Source organism: Sphaeramia orbicularis, unplaced genomic scaffold, assembly GCF_902148855.1.
Source record: "Sphaeramia orbicularis unplaced genomic scaffold, fSphaOr1.1, whole genome shotgun sequence".
Classification (NCBI taxonomy): domain Eukaryota; kingdom Metazoa; phylum Chordata; class Actinopteri; order Kurtiformes; family Apogonidae; genus Sphaeramia; species Sphaeramia orbicularis.
Window position 1 is genome coordinate 441,121 of NW_021941519.1, and position 13,997 is coordinate 455,117.

General features: G+C 44.1%; 1 protein-coding gene across 1 annotated transcript in view; it reads right to left on the reverse strand.

Annotated features, from left to right (window-relative positions):
• Window positions 1-13,612, reverse strand: part of LOC115416028 (cell adhesion molecule 1-like) — a 16,121-nt gene extending 2,509 nt beyond the window's left edge. The window contains exons 1-2 of the mRNA XM_030129727.1: window positions 13,457-13,612; window positions 9,355-9,452 (exon numbers count right to left, since the gene is read on the reverse strand). Coding sequence (XP_029985587.1) covers window positions 9,355-9,452; window positions 13,457-13,583 — 225 coding nt within the window. The 5' untranslated portion in view covers window positions 13,584-13,612. The remainder of the gene's footprint in view (window positions 1-9,354; window positions 9,453-13,456) is intronic.
• Window positions 13,613-13,997: the final 385 nt, after the last annotated feature.

Here is a 13,997-nt window from a genome sequence, read left to right on the forward strand (position 1 = left end):
TCCAAAACTGGCCCCCCAGAGGTTCTAAAACCGGCCCCCCAGAGGTTCTAAAACCGGCCCCCCAAAGGTTCCAAAACCGGCCCCCCAGAGGTTCTAAAACCGGCCCCCCAGAGGTTCTAAAACCGGCCCCCCAGAGGTTCCAAAACTAGCCCACCAAAGGTTCCAAAACCGGCCCCCCATAGGTTCTAAAACCGGCCCCCCAGAGGTTCTAAAACCGGCCCCCCAAAGGTTCCAAAACCGGCCCCCCAGAGGTTCTAAAACCGGCCCCCCAGAGGTTCCAAAACTAGCCCACCAAAGGTTCCAAAACTGGCCCCCCAGAGGTTCTAAAACCGGCCCCCCAGAGGTTCTAAAACCGGCCCCCCAAAGGTTCTAAAACCAGCCCCCCAAAGGTTCCAAAACCGGCCCCCCAGAGGTTCTAAAACCGGCCCCCCAGAGGTTCTAAAACCGCCCCCCCAAAGGTTCTAAAACCGGCCCCCCAGAGGTTCTAAAACCGGCCCCCCAGAGGTTCCAAAACTAGCCCACCAAAGGTTCCAAAACTGGCCCCCCAGAGGTTCTAAAACCGGCCCCCCAGAGGTTCCAAAACTAGCCCACCAAAGGTTCCAAAACTGGCCCCCCAGAGGTTCTAAAACCGGCCCCCCAGAGGTTCTAAAACCGGCCCCCCAAAGGTTCTAAAACCGGCCCCCCAGAGGTTCTAAAACCGGCCCCCCAGAGGTTCCAAAACTAGCCCACCAAAGGTTCCAAAACTGGCCCCCCAGAGGTTCTAAAACCGGCCCCCCAGAGATTCCAAAACTAGCCCACCAAAGGTTCCAAAACTGGCCCCCCAGAGGTTCTAAAACCGGCCCCCCAGAGGTTCTAAAACCGGCCCCCCAGAGGTTCCAAAACTAGCCCACCAAAGGTTCCAAAACCGGCCCCCCAGAGGTTCTAAAACCGGCCCCCCAGAGGTTCTAAAACCGGCCCCCCAAAGGTTCCAAAACCGGCCCCCCAGAGGTTCTAAAACCGGCCCCCCAGAGGTTCCAAAACTAGCCCACCAAAGGTTCCAAAACTGGCCCCCCAGAGGTTCTAAAACCGGCCCCCCAAAGGTTCTAAAACCGGCCCCCCAAAGGTTCCAAAACCGGCCCCCCAGAGGTTCTAAAACCGGCCCCCCAGAGGTTCTAAAACCGCCCCCCCAAAGGTTCTAAAACCGGCCCCCCAGAGGTTCTAAAACCGGCCCCCCAGAGGTTCCAAAACTAGCCCACCAAAGGTTCCAAAACTGGCCCCCCAGAGGTTCTAAAACCGGCCCCCCAGAGGTTCCAAAACTAGCCCACCAAAGGTTCCAAAACTGGCCCCCCAGAGGTTCTAAAACCGGCCCCCCAGAGGTTCTAAAACCGGCCCCCCAAAGGTTCTAAAACCGGCCCCCCAGAGGTTCCAAAACTAGCCCACCAAAGGTTCCAAAACTGGCCCCCCAGAGGTTCTAAAACCGGCCCCCCAGAGATTCCAAAACTAGCCCACCAAAGGTTCCAAAACTGGCCCCCCAGAGGTTCTAAAACCGGCCCCCCAGAGGTTCTAAAACCGGCCCCCCAGAGGTTCTAAAACCGGCCCCCCAAAGGTTCTAAAACCGGCCCCCCAGAGGTTCTAAAACCGGCCCCCCAGAGGTTCCAAAACTAGCCCACCAAAGGTTCCAAAACTGGCCCCCCAGAGGTTCTAAAACCGGCCCCCCAGAGATTCCAAAACTAGCCCCCCAAAGGTTCCAAAACTGGCCCCCCAGAGGTTCTAAAACCGGCCCCCCAGAGGTTCTAAAACCGGCCCCCCAGAGATTCCAAAACTAGCCCACCAAAGGTTCCAAAACTAGCCCACCAAAGGTTCCAAAACTGGCCCCCCAGAGGTTCTAAAACCGGCCCCCCAGAGGTTCTAAAACCGGCCCCCCAGAGGTTCTAAAACCGGCCCCCCAGAGGTTCTAAAACCGGCCTGTGGGATGAATTTGCACAGTACAAGTTTGGGCATCAAATTCAAATCCTGTCCTAATAACCTGTAAATAATGACAACACCCATTTTTTCTCTTTCATTTCGTGCAAAAAACATGAAATCATGAAACTCTTTCCATTTCCAAACTCTCCTGTACCAATAAACTGTGACTAACCTGAACAAATGTGTCCAACCTGAAATGTCTGTATTCAAGCCCGGATTAACCATATGGGCAACTGGGCAACTGCCCAGGGGCCCGCGACCTCTGAAGCGCCGTGGGTAGCTCGGGCATAACAAAAATATCTGGTTATCTTTTGCTTGTAAATGAAACTGTCTGCTGGAGCCATTGCACTGCACAGAAACCCTGCTCCTGCTGTCTGTGACCGTGAGCTGAGACCCTCTCCTCATTGGTCAGTCCAAAAAGCGAATCAGCGGTGATGCAAATCAACGTGCGTGCACTGAGCGGGATGTGAGACGTTAAGAACTACGCAACATATGCAGCGTACGCAAATCAAAACATTGCAAACATGGAGAAGCAGCTACGTGGGAGCACCAAACGAAAATTAAAAAAGGAGAGGGACATTAAAAAAGCTGAAAATTTAAAGAACATACCTAAAATAGGTAATTTCTTTACTGAAATTGTCGGTTTTCCATTTGTTTATAGTATTTAGTATATGTAATATTTAGTGTTAAAATGTTTAACCCTTGCCTTGACATGCTTTGAATTGTGATGTGTTTTCTGTTTAAAAGTTAAACTGGGACCAAAATGTTTATTTTAGCAGATTATACTACATTATATTTATTTTTTCCTTGTGGTGGCTCCATGAAAATGTTGAGATATGTTTATTGTTGAGAGAAAGCAGATTTCCAGATGTTTACACTGCACTTACTTTAACTCTCTTGTTGAATTCTGAGGTGACAGGGCATTCTGTTTAAAATTCATATCTGATTCTATCAGACTATGTTTGTGTTTAGTCTGTGGGCTTTTTCTGACGATTCAATACATTTGTGTTGGCAAAAAGTGTTTTTAAATAAATACTGGATACTTTGGAAATGGTTTCTTATTTATTTTTATGAAAATGGAGGACACTTCCCTCTCTTTCTAATGTAGTGGATCAATTTTAGATTATACTGATGCTAATGTGTTTTGTTTTCATATCATCATATGCAAGTGAGTGGCCTTGACAAGAGACTATAGTGGTGCACTTATAGTTCTACGAGCATTTACACATTTGTACATCAAAATGCATTTGATGATAGTTAGGTATTGAAGTATGGGGTATATTTACATATATTCCTGGAATTTATTCTGTATTTTGCCAGATTATAGGGATCCTGGGGTTGTGATGATGGGGCCCTTGAATGTTGTTGCCCAGGGTACAATGAAGTGTTAATCTGGCCCTGTCTGTATTAAATTCAGTCCAGTTTGAACTCTTTTCTTCCTGTTCCTCAGTGTTTAGTGTCTTTGGAGATCTGATCCAGAATGCACATGGACTAATGAGAAGTGGAGGAAGAAGACTGAGAAAACTGTAATCACATTTCTTAACAAATTTCATTTTTTTCAAGTTATTCACATCGTTTTTTTTGGGGTTTTTTGGATAGTTTGTAAACGTAAACATTGGCATAACTGAATGTAACTTTTCCTTCATTATTGTCATTACTTATTGGCTGTCATGTTCTTATTGCACTGGTTCGGTCCAGCGCACATTAAATCAGGCTGAATGTGGAACCTGGAAGAACAGGAGTTTAGAACCCTGCTTTAAGACGTTCTGTCAGTTCAGGTGAATATTCTTTTTCTGATTACCAGGAGATATGACAGGGTTTTTCTCCTCTTTGTTTTTTTTATCCAGTTCAAGGCTAACTTCTTTTCATCCCAGCAGTTCTTCACTTGGACCATGTGACGCCTCCTTAACTCCACCGTACAGACGGAACATGTGACCACGGCCTGGATCCGGTCCAAACTCCTGTCATTCAACAGACTGTCCTCGTTCAGCGGATCTGAGCTCCGCTCAGCTGTCTGCACACCAGGCTTCTAATCCAAAACTAACCAAATGACCAAAACTAAAAACATGTTCCTTAACTGAAATAAATACAAATCGGACCAGTGTCCCTGTATCTTAGCGTCCAAATTCAAAGCTTCGGTAAATGTATCCAGATCCATTTCTTCTCCCCCAGTTCTGTGTATTTATTCTATTACAGAAATAGTCCATGTTTTGCTCATATTCAATCAGATCTGTACAAAATTCAAATTCACACTTGATATCATTGATACTGATTTATTGGATCAATCCACTTCCTATCTGTTAGAATGGGAACATTTGTCAAAGTGGCACCAAATCCAGAATCAGATCCGGATCCAAATCATTTCAATCCCTTGTGTTGACATCATCATACAGCAGCTGTAGACCAAGTCTGAAGTCAACCAGAACTGGAGTTTAGGAGAAGAAGACGACTGAAAGATTTGTAACGGACGACAGACGACGACAACAGATGACGATGACAGATGATGACAGACGACGACAGATGACAACAACAGACAACAACAGACAATGACAGACGACAATGACAGATGACAACAGACGACAACAACAGATGACAACAACAGATGACGACAGACAACGACAGACAGATGACAACAACAGACGATAACAACAGACGACAGATGACAACAGACGACAACAACAACAGACGACGACAGACAACGACAGACAGATGACAACAACAGACGACAACAACAGACGACGACAGATGACAACAGACGACAACAACAACAGACGACGACAGACAACGACAGACAGATGACAACAGACGACAACAACAGACGACGACAGATGACAACAGACGACAACAACAACAGACAATGACAGACAACAACGACAGATGAAAACAACAGACGACAACAACAGACGACGACAGATGACGACAGATGACAACAGACGACAACAACAACAGACAACGGCAGATGACGACAACAACAGACGACAACAGATGACAACAGACGACAACAGCAACAGATGACGGCAGATGACGACAACAACAGACGACAACAACAACAGACGACAGACAACAACAGACGACAGACAACAACAGACGATGACAGACGGTGACAGACGATGACACCGGATGCTGCATGACGACAATAGCTTACGGCCTGTCGGCCGCTAAGCTAAAATCTATAACTAAAAGAAAAAAAAACATAACTAACTGAAACTGTATTGTGTGTTTACAAAACTAACTAAAACGGATAAAATTCTGGGGGGCACCCTAAAGATGGAAGTGGGGGGGGGGGTCTCCCTCCTACTCAAACCTTGTACCAGTGGAAAAGACAAAGCTGTTCCACTTGTGTTCATATGAACTTAACGGAACCTCTGACACGTGAATGCGCTGAGGTTTGGATGGAAGAGCGCAGTTTTTTACTGATCGTTAACAGGACAGTGTGGACAGAAAAACTATTAAATACTGAACCCTTTCATGCATGAATTATGAGAACCTTAGTCGACATTTCTTTTCCTGAGTGTTTTTATTCTTCTTTCGGCATGAAAAAAACAATGTGATTGAAATGTTTTATGGACCTTTTTTTCATGGTGTTACAAAAATGTCCTCTCAGCTGGACACCATGTGTTTAATGTTTGAAGCAAAGAAACGTGTATTTAAAACCCATCATCACAAACTGTTCAACTGTGTGAAAACTATGGAATAAAAACATTTTAATGCACCTGATCTGATGTTTTCTCATATCTTAACATACTCTAATACTAGTTATTACTCACTTTATGAAGATAATATGCAAAAAAAAAAGAAAAAAAAAAACTTTCAGAGTATGAAAACTGTTAATTACAGTCTTGTAACAATTACCAATTGATTTCCACTCAAACCTGTTCGTGCAGATCAGGTTTATCTAGAACAGCACAGTTACAGTAAAGGTGTGAATGTCAGTGGGTTATTATGGGATGGTGCATTACTGTCCACTGTGTTGGCTGATATGGAACTGAAACAACCAAACCATGAATATACAAGAGAACAGCTGGAGAAGAACTGACCACTGGACTGACCACTGGACTGACCACTGAGCATGAAAGGGTTAAAGGGAAATCAAACAAACAAACCAAAAACAACAACAGAGTATTGACAAACAACAACAACATCATATTACAATGAAAAGGATATTAAAAGTAAATGTAAGCAGCTGTCTGTGATCAGCCTGTTTAGTAAACAGGAGCTGGACAAGACAAAAAATAAAAGGCTTTTCATATTTTCTTCAGTGTGAAACTTCTGATATAAAATCTAAAGATGTAAACTTTGTCCAACTCATGTTTTCCTGAATGTGTGAGGCACAGTTCGAACAGTTTTGGATTTTTCATTCTAGTTTAGTTTGATTTAGTTTGGACTTTTTTTTCTGTAATTCAGTTCATTTTAATTAATTTTTAGAGCAGGTTTGATAGTTTTATTAGTTTTCACTTTTTTCTAAATGCTTAGTTGTAGTTCAGTTGTAGTTCAGTTGTAGTTCAGTTGTAGTTCAGTTGTAGTTTAGTTGTAGTTTAGTTCAGTTGTAGTTCAGTTGTAGTTTAGTTGTAGTTTAGTTGTAGTTCAGTTGTAGTTTAGTTGTAGTTCAGTTGTAGTTTAGTTCAGTTGTAGTTCAGTTGTAGTTTAGTTGTAGTTTAGTTGTAGTTCAGTTGTAGTTTAGTTCAGTTGTAGTTCAGTTGTAGTTTAGTTGTAGTTCAGTTGTAGTTCAGTTGTAGTTTAGTTGTAGTTCAGTTGTAGTTCAGTTGTAGTTCAGTTATAGTTCAGTTGTAGTTTAGTTGTAGTTTAGTTCAGTTGTAGTTCAGTTGTAGTTTAGTTGTAGTTCAGTTGTAGTTTAGTTCAGTTGTAGTTCAGTTGTAGTTTAGTTTAGTTGTAGTTCAGTTGTAGTTCAGTTGTAGTTTAGTTGTAGTTTAGTTCAGTTGTAGTTCAGTTGTAGTTTAGTTGTAGTTTAGTTGTAGTTTAGTTGTAGTCAGTTGTAGTTCAGTTGTAGTTCAGTTGTAGTTTAGTAGTAGTTCAGTTGTAGTTCAGTTGTAGTTTAGTTGTAGTTTAGTTCAGTTGTAGTTCAGTTGTAGTTTAGTTGTAGTTCAGTTGTAGTTTAGTTCAGTTGTAGTTCAGTTGTAGTTCAGTTGTAGTTTAGTTGTAGTTCAGTTGTAGTTCAGTTGTAGTTTAGTAGTAGTTCAGTTGTAGTTTAGTTGTAGTTCAGTTGTAGTTCAGTTGTAGTTCAGTTGTAGTTTAGTTGTAGTTTAGTTGTAGTTCAGTTGTAGTTCAGTGGTCTCTTTTCTCTTCTTCTCTGTGCTCCTATTCAAATCAATCCCAGACAGGACTCTGCTGCTTTAGTCTCCATGTTTCCAGGTAGAGTGGGGACCAGAAGACGACTGGAAACCACAAGTGAACACAAGTGACGGAGCAAAAAGTGTCGTATGGAGACAGCACAGAAAACTGAGAGAGACAAAGAAATCCATTGAACATCAATCTGACATTGACAAAGACCAAAACCAAGGGAATTTGATCCAGAATTTGTATCTGTTTTAGTTAGTTTAGTAAACACACAATACAGTTTCAGTTAGTTATGTTTTTTTTCTTTTAATTCTAGTTTTTATTTATTTCAGTTAATGAAAATGTTTTTACAGTTGTAGTTTTGGTCATTTGGTTCGTTTTCATTAACAATAATAACCTTGATTTGACCACCTGACAGGACCACAGGTCTGTGGACATGGACACGTGGACATGTCCAGATGGGGGTCAGAGGGAGGACAAAGCAGGAGCACAGGGGAAGGGCAGCGCTGTGAATACCCATGTGACCCACGCCCACACACACGCCTACGCCTACGCCTACGCCCACACCCACACCGTTGCCTGGTAACGCCTACACAACCCCTCAGCAGCTCAGATGGAAATGATGTCCAGTTCCCAGAAGGAGCAGGAGGAGGAGGAGGAGAAGGAGGAAGAGGAGAAGGAGGAAGAGGAAGAGGAGAAGGAGGAGGAGGAGGAAGGGGAGGAGGAGGAGGAGGAGGAGGAGGAGGAGAAGGAGGAGCAGGAGCGATGAAGACAAACACCCCATTCACTGTGGGCCTGGGTGTTCTACTGCTACCATTCACATACTGTAACCCAGGACTAGGAACAGGATCAGGTGTCATACCTGCAGCCAGACGTTAGTCTGGTTTTGTCTGTCTTTTATGTTTTGTTTGTCACTTCCTGTTTTATTTTGTTAAGTTTTCCCTCATGTGTCTTGTCTGTCGTCTTTACTTCCTGTTCCCTGTTCTTTCTGACCTCTCACCTGATTACCTGTCTCCGCCCTGATTTGCTCCACCTGTGTCTAGTTGTCTTCCCTCCCTTTTGTGTATTTAAACCCTGTCTCTTCCTCCTGTCAGACGCCAGTTTGTAACTCCAGTAGTTCTTACCAGCGTTTTGACCTCGTTTGTTCGTTTGCCTGCCTGTTTTTGACCTGTTTTGGATTCCTCGGTTTCTCGTCTTCTGCCTGATCCCTGTCGGTTTGTCTGCCTCATCTGATATCTGGTTTGACCTTCTCGCTCTGACTACCGGTACGTGAGTTTGCCTTGTCCTTATGTCCTGTTGCTCGATTGTTAGCCTGCCTGTGCATGACCTGTTTCCGTCCCTGACCTCCTTTGCTTTTCCCCAATCGGGGAAAATACTCCTAACACCGCTCGGGGAGACGGGCTGTCGCCCTCGATCCGGAGGACGAATCAGAGGAGGAAATCTCCAACCATTATCCTCAAGATTCTGTCACTCATAATATTATTTCACCAGTGTGTGAATAATAAACCTTTTGGAACTAATTTTTGGTGTCTGAGTTCTGCATTTGGATTCTGTGTTTGTACTAATGTTATCACATCAGGGTCAGTGTTAGGGTCAGGGTCAGGGGTCACAGTCAGTGTTAGGGTCAGGGGTCAGGGTCAGGGGTCACGGTCAGTGTTAGGGTCAGGGTCAGGGGTCAGGCTCAGGGGTCAGGATCAGGGTCAGGGCTCAGGGTCAGGGCTCAGGGTCAGGGCTCAGGGTCAAGGTCAGGGCTCAGGGGTCAGGATCAGGGTCAGTGGTCAGGGTCAAGGTCAGGGTCAGGGGTAAGGGTCAAGGTCAGGGTCAGGGGTCAGGGTCGGGATCAGGGTCAGGGTCAGTGGTCAGGGTCAGGGGTCAGGCTCAGGGGTCAGGGCTCAGGGGTCAGAGTCAGGGTCAGGGGTCAGGCCAGGGGTCAGGGTCAGGGCTCAGGGTCAGGGGTCAGGGTCAAGGTCAGGGTCAGGGTCGGGATCAGGGTCAGGCTCAGGCTCAGGGTCAGGGGTCAGGCTCAGGGGTCAGGGCTCAGGGTCAGGGCTCAGGGTCAGGGGTCAGGGCTCAGGGTCAGGGGTCAGGGTCAGGGCTCAGGGTCAGGGGTCTTACTCTGGTTTTCCTTTGGCCTGACAGGTCAGTTCCAGGTTCTCTCCCTTCTCTGGTCAGACCCTGAGGAAATTCAACCACGATTTTCACCTCTGGTTTGTCTGGAAAAAAAAGACAAAGACATTTCAGACGTTAAACAGACGTTAAACACACTAACCCTAACCCTAACCCCCCCATCCTATACGAGTGTAGAAGTGACCCTTCTACACTTCTACCCTTCTACGACCCTTCTTCTGGGGTCATTCAGGTGGACAGTCAACCACCACAGCAGGACTTCACATCACCTGTATATGACCTGTATATGGAAACGGTCTGGAATAGGACCTGGTACCAGAGTGGAAACAGTCTGGAATGGGACCTGGTACCAGAGTGGAAAGGGTCTGGAATAGGACCTGGTACCAGAGTGGAAACGGTCTGGAATAGGACCTGGTACCAGAGTGGAAACGGTCTGGAATAGGACCTGGTACCAGAGTGGAAACGGTCTGGAATGGGACCTGGTACCAGAGTGGAAAGGGTCTGGAATAGGACCTGGTACCAGAGTGGAAAGGGTCTGGAATAGGACCTGGTACCAGAGTGGAAAGGGTCTGGAATAGGACCTGGTACCAGAGTGGAAAGGGTCTGGAATAGGACCTGGTACCAGAGTGGAAAGGGTCTGGAATAGGACCTGGTACCAGAGTGGAAACAGTCTGGAATAGGACCTGGTACCAGAGTGGAAACGGTCTGGAATAGGACCTGGTACCAGAGTGGAAACGGTCTGGAATAGGACCTGGTACCAGAGTGGAAACGGTCTGGAATGGGACCTGGTACCAGAGTGGAAAGGGTCTGGAATAGGACCTGGTACCAGAGTGGAAAGGGTCTGGAATAGGACCTGGTACCAGAGTGGAAAGGGTCTGGAATAGGACCTGGTACCAGAGTGGAAAGGGTCTGGAATAGGACCTGGTACCAGAGTGGAAACAGTCTGGAATAGGACCTGGTACCAGAGTGGAAACGGTCTGGAATAGGACCTGGTACCAGAGTGGAAACGGTCTGGAATAGGACCTGGTACCAGAGTGGAAACAGTCTGGAATGGGACCTGGTACCAGAGTGGAAAGGGTCTGGAATAGGACCTGGTACCAGAGTGGAAAGGGTCTGGAATAGGACCTGGTACCAGAGTGGAAACGGTCTGGAATAGGACCTGGTACCAGAGTGGAAACGGTCTGGAATAGGACCTGGTACCAGAGTGGAAACGGTCTGGAATAGGACCTGGTACCAGAGTGGAAACGGTCTGGAATGGGACCTGGTACCAGAGTGGAAAGGGTCTGGAATAGGACCTGGTACCAGAGTGGAAACGGTCTGGAATAGGACCTGGTACCAGAGTGGAAAGGGTCTGGATAGGACCTGGTACCAGAGTGGAAAGGGTCTGGAATAGGACCTGGTACCAGAGTGGAAACAGTCTGGAATAGGACCTGGTACCAGAGTGGAAACGGTCTGGAATAGGACCTGGTACCAGAGTGGAAACGGTCCTGGAATGGGACCTGGTACCAGAGTGGAAAGGGTCTGGAATAGGACCTGGTACCAGAGTGGAAAGGGTCTGGAATGGGACCTGGTACCAGAATGAAGTTGAGTCAGTTCCACGTAGAGGAAACGCAGCAATAGCGATGCGGTGCGTTCCTTCTGTGTCGTCCGCTCAGAGTCACTGATAAACTCGCTTGTTGTGTGTTGTCCGGGTCAAACTCCTGCTGAATTTTTACGTCGTCCACCAAAGGCTGAATCTGCCGACTGGTGCAGTTTTACAGTTTACTGTCATCATGTGGATTCACCTACCGACAGATTTACTGGAAAAGGGCGGGCAACCAGACCACTCTGACCAATCAGAGGTCTGCAGTGTTTACACAGTGTCACCTTCAGTATCTGGTCCCCAGTCCTGGAACCTCAGCAGAGGAGGTACCAAAAAAACTAGTATCACGTACCAGACTCAAAAAAACTAGTACCAGGTACCAAGGTTATTATCATCGAGGAAAACTAACGAAATGACCAAAACTAGAACTGTAAAACATTTTCACTAACTGAAATAAATAAAAACTATAGTTAAAAAAAAAACAAAACAAAAAACAAAAACCCATAACTAACTGAAACTGTATTGTGTGTTTACTAAACTAACTAAAACAGATACAAATTCTGGATCAAATTCCCTTGGTTTTGGTCTTTGTCAATGTCAGATTGATGTTAAATGGATTTCTTTGTCTCTCTCAGTTTTCTGTGCTGTCTCCATACGACACTTTTTGCTCCGTCACTTGTGTTCACTTGTGGTTTCCAGTCGTCTTCTGGTCCCCACTCTACCTGGAAACATGGAGACTAAAGCAGCAGAGTCCTGTCTGGGATTGATTTGAATAGGAGCACAGAGAAGAAGAGAAAAGAGACCACTGAACTACAACTGAACTACAACTGAACTACAACTGAACTACAACTAAACTAAACTACAACTGAACTACAACTAAACTACAACTGAACTACAACTGAACTAAAACTAAACTACAACTGAACTACAACTGAACTACAACTAAACTACAACTGAACTAAAACTAAACTACAACTGAACTACAACTAAACTACAACTAAACTACAACTACAACTGAACTACAACTAAACTAAACTACAACTGAACTACAACTGAACTACAACTAAACTAAAACTAAACTACAACTGAACTACAACTGAACTACAACTAAAACTAAACTACAACTGAACTAAAACTAAACTACAACTGAACTAAAACTAAACTACAACTAAACTACAACTAAAACTAAACTACAATTAAACTACAACTGAACTACAACTTGAACTACAAACTGAACTACAACTAAACTACAACTAAAACTAACACTACAACTAAACTACAACTGAACTACAACTGAACTAAAACTAAACTACACTGAACTACAACTGAACTACAACTAAAACTAAACTACACTAAACTACAACTGAACTACAACTGAACTAAAACTAAACTACAACTGAACTACAACTAAACTACAACTAAAACTAAACTACAACAAAACTACAACTAAACTACAACTGAACTACAACTAAAACTAAACTACAACAAAACTACAACTAAACTACAACTGAACTACAACTAAAACTAAACTACAACTAAACTACAACTGAACTACACTAAACTAAATTACAACAAAACTACAACAAAACTACAACTAAACTACAACTGAACTACAACTAAACTAAAACTAAACTACAACTGAACTACAACTTAAACTAAACTACAACTAAACTACAACTAAACTACAACTGAACTACAACTAACTACAACTAAACTACAACTGAACTACAACTGAACTACAACTAAACTACAACTGAACTACAAATAAACTACAACTGAACTACAACTGAACTAAAACTAAACTACAACTGAACTACAACTGAACTAAAACTAAACTACAACTGAACTACAACTAAACTACAACTAAAACTAAACTACAACTAAACTACAACTGAACTACAACTGAACTAAAACAAACTACAACTGAACAACAACTAAACTACAACTAAACTACAACTAAAACTAAACTAAACTACAACTAAACTACAACTAAAACTAAACTACAACTAAACTACAACAAAACTACAACTAAACTACAACTGAACTACAACTAAACTAAAACTAAACTACAACTGAACTACAACTAAAACTAAACTACAACAAAACTACAACTGAACTACAACTAAACTACAACTAAACTAAACTACAACTAAACTACAACTAAAACTAAACTACAACTAAACTACAACTGAACTACAACTAACTAAAACTAAGCATTTAGAAAATAATGAAAACTAATAAAAACTATCAAACCTGCTTTAAAAACTAATTAAAACAAACAGAATTAGAGAAAAAAAAAGTCCAAACTGAATAAAACTAAACTCGAATGAAAAAATCCAGAACTATTAGAAACCTTGTCAGGTACCAGATTCCAGGTCCTTTTTCGTAATGGAAACACAAAAAGGTCGAGTCGAGTCAAGCCGGTACCACAAAGTGGAAGTGGGACATTCCAGAGGCCTAATCTGGGTGTTGTGGTCTTGTTGGTCCTAGTCCAGCTCCAGTACTTACACTGCACCTCCAGGTACTTCTGGGCCTGGAAGTCCTTAACCGCTGGGTGATCGATGATGCAGCGCAGTGGGACTCCGTCATCTTCTCTGCTGACGGTGAAGGTCAGCCGGCTGGTCACTGTGTACATACGGTCATAACTGAGCTCCACTTTAGGCTTACCTGAGGAAACAGAAAAGACAGACAGGTTTAGACTGGACTGGACTGGACTGGACTAGACTGGACTGGACTGGACTGGACAGGGGGGCAGGTTTGACTGGACTGTCCGGGGGGGGGGGGTCAGGTTGGACTGGACTGGACAGGGGGGGGTCTGGTTCAGTCTGACCCAGAACCAGGACACGTTTGTTTGGATGAAACCGAACCTTCAACATTTGGTGTTCGATCAAAGGTCAAGGTCAACTTTATTCTCCCCAAGGGGCAGTTTGTTCCACAGCCAGCAGTTTCACACCGACAACAAACCAACAATAAATACAATAAATAATCCATTAAAAACAACAGCACCAACATTACAAAGAATTATTCAGCAGAACAATGGCTGTCGGAA